Source organism: Triticum urartu, chromosome 4A (assembly GCF_056163025.1).
Source record: "Triticum urartu cultivar PI428250 chromosome 4A, HENAU_Tu73, whole genome shotgun sequence".
Taxonomy (NCBI): Eukaryota; Viridiplantae; Streptophyta; class Magnoliopsida; order Poales; family Poaceae; genus Triticum; species Triticum urartu.
The window spans coordinates 615,711,568-615,718,807 of record NC_141876.1 but is presented as its reverse complement, the minus strand read 5'-3'; the positions used below and the strand labels follow the sequence as shown (position 1 = coordinate 615,718,807).

Below are 7,240 nucleotides of genomic sequence, written 5' to 3'. Positions count from 1 at the left end.
CCTGCAAATTCCATAGTGGCGCGAAGCCGTCCAACCACACCACTCAGAAGTGCCACTGGCTCACCAAGATCGCCAAGGGAGACGGCCTTTTGCCTCCCCCACCTGCTGGGCAGCCACCTCCTCCTCCGCCCCAGCAACCGGCGGTCAGACCAGTCGATGCGATACAAGACGAGTACCCAGAAGAGCATGGATCCTATGTTGTGTTCACCAGCGTGGCCGATGATCGACGCAGCAGGCGGCTGCAGCAGCAGGAGGTGAATGCAGTAGCATCTGATACACCAGAGTTCATGCATTGGTCAGAGAAGCCCATCAGCTGGAGCAGAGCTGACCACCCGGAAGTAATGCCCAAACCCGGCTCCTATGCCTTGGTTTTGGACGCCACCTTTGCCATGGACAAGCGAGCTGCTCGCTTCTCCAGAGTCCTGATAGACGGCGGCAGCAGCATCAACATCCTGTACAAGGATACCATGGAGAAATTAGGAATCAGACAGAGGCAGCTTCAGTCCAGCCGGACACTGTTCCATGGCATAGTTCCTGGCCTTTCCTGCTCACCAATCGGCAAGATCTTGATTGACGTCCTCTTTGGAGACAAAGATCACTTCCGCTGAGAGTCAATTTGGTTAGAGGTGGTGGACCTTGAGAGCCCATACCATGCGCTACTTGGCCGGCCTGCCCTGGCCAAGTTCATGGCTGTCCCCCACTATGCCTACCTCAAGATGATGCCGAGTTCCAAGGGGATTCTAACCATAACTGGCGACTACAAGAAGTCGTCCGCCTGCGCAGTAGAGACCAGTCGGCTGGCCGAGTCCCTCGTGATCACAGCTGAGAAGTGGCTCCTTGACCGGGTTGCGGCGATGGCAAGCAAGTAGCCAGAGATGTCGCCTGATCCCAGGGAGTCAGAAGTTGAGGGCTCGTTCAAGCCAGCCAAAGAAATTAAGAAGATACCCTTGGATCCGGAGCACCTAGATAGGTACGCTGTCGTAGGTGCCAACCTCGACAGCAAATAGGAAGGCGAGCTCGTCGATTTCCTCCGTGAGAATCGGGATATCTTCGCATGGTCCCCCAAAGACATGCCAGGTCTCCCAACGGATTTCGCCGAGCACAAATTACATGTCCGGTCCGATCCCAAGCCAGTCAGGCAGCCTTTGCGCCGCTTGTCAGAAGAGAAAAGAAGAGTTGTTGGAGAAGAGATAGCCCGGCTGCTGGCAGCCAGCTTCATCATGGAAGTGTTCTTTCCAGAATGGCTAGCCAACCCTGTCCTGGTACTGAAGAAGAACAAGCAATGGCGAATGTGTATTGACTACACTAGCCTCAACAAAGCATGCCTCAAGGACCCGTTCGCTTTGTCAAGGATCGACCAAGTGATAGACTCCATAGCCGGATGCGAGCTGTTGAGTTTCTTGGATGCATATTCGGGATATCACCAGATCAAGTTGAACCCGGCTGATAGGCTGAAGACCGCCTTCATCACGCCGTTTGGAGCCTTCTGCTACCTGACCATGACGTTCGGCTTGAGGAACGCCGGCACCACCTTCCAATGTTGCATGCAAAAGTGCCTCCTCAAGCAACTCGGCAAAAATGCCCATGTTTATGTGGACGATGTGGTGGTGAAGACGGAGAAGCGTGGAACACTGCTGGAAGACCTCAAGGAGACCTTTGAGAACTTGCGCCGATTTCAAATCAAGCTCAACCCGGAGAAATGCGTCTTCGAAGTACCAGCCGGCCAGCTTCTTGGCTTCCTGGTCTCTGAATGCGACATAGAGTGCAACCCTATGAAGATCAAGGCCATTGAGAGGATGGAGGTACCCAGCCGACTGCTAGACGTACAAAAGTTCACCGGCTGTTTGGCGTCCATCAGCCGATTCATCAGTCGGCTGGGCGAGAAGGCTCCCCCCTATACCAACTCATGAAGAAGACCCCTTTTTTCGAGTGAAACCACAAGGCGGATGAAGCTTTTCTCCAACTAAAGAAGATGTTGACTACTCCACCTGTCTTGGCGGCTCCGACTCCTAAGGAACCCATGCTCCTCTACATCGCTGCCACCAGCCGAGTAGTCAGCACAGTCATCATAGTAGAGCGCAAGGAGGAAGGCAAGGCACTACCAGTCCAGAGACCGGTATATTATTTGAGTGAAGTACTGTCGACCTCCAAGCAAAACTACCCCCACTACCAGAAGATGTGCTACGGCGTGCACTTTGCCGCCAAGAAATTGAAGCCTTACTTCCAATAACATCCAATCACTGTGGTTTGCACAGCTCCACTAGTCGAGATCATCGGGAGCCGGGATGCTTCGGGCCGAGTGGCTAAATGGTCCATAGATTTGGCCCCCTACACCATCTACTACCAGCCTCGCACCGCCATCAAGTCGCAAGCGCTGGCCGACTTCCTCGTCGACTGGGCCGAGACCCAGTATCTGCCGCCAGCGCCCGACTCCACCCATTGGCGAATGCATTTCGATGGCTCCAAGATGCGCACCGGCTTGGGAGCCAGCATCGTCCTCACCTCTCCCAAAGGCGACAAGCTCAAATGTGTGCTACAAATCCATTTTGCCGCCTCCAACAACGTCGCCGAATACGAGGCACTCATTCACGGGCTCCGGCTGGCCAAAGAGCTCGGCATTCGCCGGATCCTGTGCTATGGTGACTCCGACTTGGTGGTCCAGCAGTCGTCAGGCGATTGGGACACCAAAGACGCAAACATGGCGAGCTACCGCTTCCTCGTACAGAAACTCAGTGGATATTTTGAGGGGTGCGAGTTTCTCCATGTGCCAAGAAACGACAACGACCAAGCAGACGCCCTGGCACGAATCGGCTCCACCCGTCAAGCAATACCATCCAGCGTTGCCCTTCAGCGCCTCCTCAAGCCGTCTGTCAAGCCATCACCAGATTCAGACTCTATCTTCGTGCCGGCTCCTCCTGAAGCAGTCGGATTTGACTCAAGAGACCCCGCAGACGGCACGAGTATTCTGGCAGGCGGCGCGGGGATCATGGCAGTCGCACCCGGCCCGGGGACTGCGCCAATCGGCCCGGGGACTTCATCGACACAGCAAGCAGCTGCCGACTCCAACCCACCGCCTCCCGGCCCGGCCGCCCTCGTCCAAGTCGCAGTCCCGACGGTTGTAGAAATTGCAGCCCTTCGTGGGCCCAGCCCATCCTCAAATTCCTGGTGAACAAAGAGCTGTCAACTGATGAGATCTTAGCTCGACAAGTGCAACGTCGGGCGGCAGCCTACACCATAGTCAACGGAGAGCTTGTAAGGCGCGGTGTCACTGGTGTCTACCAGCGCTGCGTGGAGCCGGAGCAAGGCCAAGCAATTCTCAAAGACATCCATCAAGGCGAGTGTGGCCACCACGCAGCTTCAAGAGCACTCGTCACCAAAGCCTTCCGCCATGGTTTCTTCTGGCCGACTGCTCTTGAAGACGCCAAGGCCTTGGTTCAAAAATGCAAGGGGTGCCAGAAGTTCCACTCCAAGCCACATTAGCTGGCTTCTGCACTCAAGACTATTCCCATTGCCTGGCCTTTTGCTGTTTGGGGCCTGGACATGGTGGGACCATTCAAGACGGCACGAGGCGGCTTGACTCACTTACTTGTCGCAGTGGACAAGTTCACCAAGTGGATAGAAGCAAAACCAATCAAGAAGTTGAATGGTCCGACTGTTGTGACCTTCATCTCCGACATCACAATTCGGTACGGCATACCGCATAGCATCATCACCGACAACGACACAAACTTTGCCAAAGGTGCCTTGGCCCGTTTCTGCGCGACGCATGGCATCCGACTGGACTTAGCATTCATTGCCCACCCGCAGTCCAACGGCCAGGTAGAGCGAGCAAACGGCCTAATCATGTCCGGCATCAAGCCTCGACTGGTCGAGCCTCTGGAGCGCTCGGCCGACTGCTGGCTTGACGAGTTGCCAGCCATCCTCTGGAGCCTGCGCACAACTCCAAACAAGTCAACCGGCTTCGCGCCCTTCTTCCTCGTCTACGGTGCCGAAGCCGTCATCCCAACGGACATAGAATTCGACTCCCCTCGAATCACCATGTACACCAAAGAGGAAGCAGAAGAAGCACGTCAAGACGGCGTCAATCTGCTAGAAGAGGGCCGGCTGTTGGCACTCAGCCGGTCCAGCATCTACCAGCAGAGCCTGCGCCGATACTACAACCGGAAGGTCAAGCCGGGATCTTTCCAAGAAGGAGACCTTGTGCTCCGGTTGATCCAGCGAACCGCCGGCCAGCACAAGCTCTCGGCACCTTGGGAAGGCCCTTTCATCATCAGCAAAGTGTTGGGCAACGACTCCTACTACCTAATCGACGCTCAGAAGCCCCGGGCACGCAAGAGGGACGACTCCGGCAAAGAGACGGAGCGGCCATGGAATGCAAATCTCCTCCGAAGATTTTACAGTTAATGTAGTATGTACCACGCTACCTTTTGTATTAAAGCACGAAGACTTCGGGGCCCCCGAGAAGAACTCGGGGACTGCCCTCTTTTATCTATATGATAAGAATTATGCCTATGAGTATGTTATTATTTGTTATGACGTTAGGCACCGGGTTCGACTAGTTGGCCCGGGGACTCGCCGCCTTATACTATGAAATGACTTCCTGCAGCCGGACAAGTAGTGTGTGGCACCTAGGCCGTCTCCTGTCAGAAGCCGCAGCTCACAGAGCGACTGTCTGGTGGGCAGGAGTAAGGTAGAATGGGTGTCCACATGAAAAATGGCTAAGGACTCAAAAGCATGTACATAGTTTAAGCCGGCTTCCAGCCTTTTACAAACCGACTCTCGAGCAGCCGGTTCGCCGTTTTCTAATTAACTTTCTAAAAAACTCTAAATGGCTAAGTACTTGCCTTCCCAAATAAGCTAAGTACTTGATCCAGCAACAGTCCGCGGAGCGGCTGTCCGACTGGCAAGACGGCAACCAAGGGAAGGCGGCAAAGGAAAAAGCCAAAGAGCATTAAGCAAGAAGAAATAGAACACGGAGAAATATTTACATAGAAAAGGCCCTTGGCCGAATCTTCAAAATAGAAGTTCAAGATACACCCCGTGGGTGGAATTGTGCAAATTAACAAGTTCATTGAGACTATTAAGCAGATAAAAACAAAGACGAAGTGGCAGCCTAGGAAACTTCAGACGGATTCGGAGGACCGGAGGGGTCGGCGGTGCCAGTTGCTGGAGTGGCCGGCTGGTTGGTCTCCGCTTAGCCACCTCTGGTAGCAGCTGGCTCGGTTGGGCGCGGCTCATTGCTAGAGGCGCGGTCGAGCTGGGGCTGGCCGTCTGCTTCGACCTCTGGCGCCTCCTCCTCATCTCCTTCCTCCTCCTCGCCTTCTTCCTCGCCACTGGAGTCAATCACCTCCGCCAAGTCATCGCCGTCGTCTGGGTTCAGCCCGAACCACTCCGGCGGCGCCTCCTCGCCGTTCTCAGCCCGCTCTGGGACGAAGATGCTGGTGTCGGTATATTCGGCGATCGACGTGGCGCGCTTGACGAGATCGTCTTCCACGACCGCCAACTCCGCCTGAGCTTCCAGCCGGAACGTGGCTAGCTGGGCTAGACTCAGCCCAGGATACCACGCCTTGGCGAACTCTAAGGCCCGGCGCGCTCCAGCCCGGGCCGAAGAGCCCTTCCAGGCCTCAAGGCGGCCAGCCGCTACCTCCAGCCAGTCGGCAGTCCGACTGGTGGTGCGCGGCGCCTGCATATCCGGCCATAGGGCGGCGATTGCCTGGGCGCCGACACGTTGAAGCCGACACAGCATCCGGTGAGCCGGCCGAAGGCGGGCCTCGATGCTCAGGATCTGCTCGCCAAGAGTTCGGGGGGCGTCGGCAGCGATCTGTGCCCCATCCGCCCTCCGCCCTTCGCGATCCGCTTTGATGGCTTGGTTGGCACCGACCGAGTGGCCAGGGAAGAAGTCTGCCAAGGCAGAAGAACGAAGAACAAGATTAAAGACTAGAGGTCGAGTCAACTAGCAGTCGGCGGTTTAGAAAGGAAAATGAGGGGAAGCTCATCGTCGACGAGATCTTCGATCGCATGGAAGCCGGAAACCAGCGTCGTCTCCGTGTCGGTCCAGGAGGAGCGCTCGGACGCGAATTCGGCAAGGAGGGCGGTCTCCTTGTCCTCCGCCTCCTTCTGGGCCTTCTTGAGCAGCTCCTTCTGCTCCGCCAGCTGCGTAGCCAGCCGGTCACGCTCCTCCGCCAGCCGGCCGCACTCCTCCTCCTTGACACGCAGCGCAGTGTTGGCCTCGCCCAGCTGCTGCTGCAGGGCGGCGTTGGCTTCTGAAGAAGGAGAAGAGAAGGTGTCAGTCGTCAACTAGGAAGAAAGTTCGCTGGGGAGATCCGGCCCGACTGCTCAGCAGTCGGCCCGAATCTCGGGGACTACAGCCCGCGGGTGCGCCAGCGCGCCCCCGCAAAGAAAGGAATCATCAACAAAGAAGAATAGTCGCCGGAGAGATCCGGCCTGACTGCTCAGCAGTTGGCCCAAATCTCGGCGACTATAAAGAAGAAGACTCACCCCGGCTGTCCGACAAGTCGGCGGTCCGCTTGGCCAGCTCCTCAATGTTGGCGTTGAAGGCGGTCACGCGAAGATTGTGGTAATCCTGCAACAAAATTTCAGACAAAGTGTTGGTACTTGGAACTCGCCGATTAGAGTTCTGAGCCGCCTGCTCAGCAGCCGGCCCGAAACTCGGGGACTACACCCAGTGGGTGCGCTGGCGCGCCCCCACGAAGAAGAACAAGAAACAGAAACAAAGAAGGAAGGACGCGTACCCGGATGGCTGTTCGCGACGCCAGATACGCCTTGGTGCATTCCTTGATGGTGTCACCCTTGGCTCGGAGCTTGGCTTGGACGTCCAGAAGCGCCCGGTTCAACGGGCCCGTCCCACCTCCCCACACCCACCCAGTGGGCGCGGTGCTCATCGCCTCGGTGTCCGGGATCGTGGAGCTCGTGGCACCGGTCTCTAGAGGGCACGGCGCCGAGGCGTGCCAACCTCGAGAGCCAGGCCCGTCTCCACCACGTCTTCAGATGGCGACACCGGCAGGTCCGCCGGCTGCCCGCCTGGCGTGCTCCCGGACAGCGGCGGTGGATGCACAATTACGTCCGACGCGGCGACGTCGTCGCCGTCCCTCTCCATGATCGGGTTCTCGTCGTCGGCTTCCCCAGTCTGCGCCGTGAACTCCGGTGGTGGTGGCACAGAGTTCAAAGGGACAACGAACACCGCCGACTGGCGGTGCGCGGCTTCTTCAGCACGCTTCTT

At 57.0% G+C, this 7,240-nt stretch overlaps 1 protein-coding gene across 1 annotated transcript; it reads right to left on the bottom strand.

Annotated features, from left to right (window-relative positions):
* Window positions 1-358: 358 nt before the first annotated feature.
* Window positions 359-6,902, bottom strand: LOC147977392 (uncharacterized). The gene is made up of 5 exons (XM_087521153.1): window positions 6,753-6,902; window positions 6,499-6,583; window positions 5,998-6,263; window positions 5,466-5,902; window positions 359-452 (listed from the first exon to the last, which is right to left on the bottom strand). The coding sequence occupies exons 1-5, from the start codon at window positions 6,900-6,902 to the stop codon at window positions 359-361; spliced, it is 1,032 nt and encodes a 343-aa protein (XP_087377279.1).
* Window positions 6,903-7,240: the final 338 nt, after the last annotated feature.

Coding starts and splice junctions, on each gene's coding strand:
- LOC147977392 (XM_087521153.1), bottom strand. CDS start 6,902: ATGAGCACCGCGCCCACTGGGTGGGTGTGGGGAGGTGGGACGGGCCCG. Junction 6,584..6,752: donor CGTCGCGAACAGCCATCCGG/GTACGCGTCCTT, acceptor ATTTTGTTGCAG/GATTACCACAATCTTCGCGT. Junction 5,903..5,997: donor CGATCGAAGATCTCGTCGAC/GATGAGCTTCCC, acceptor TCTGCCTTGGCA/GACTTCTTCCCTGGCCACTC.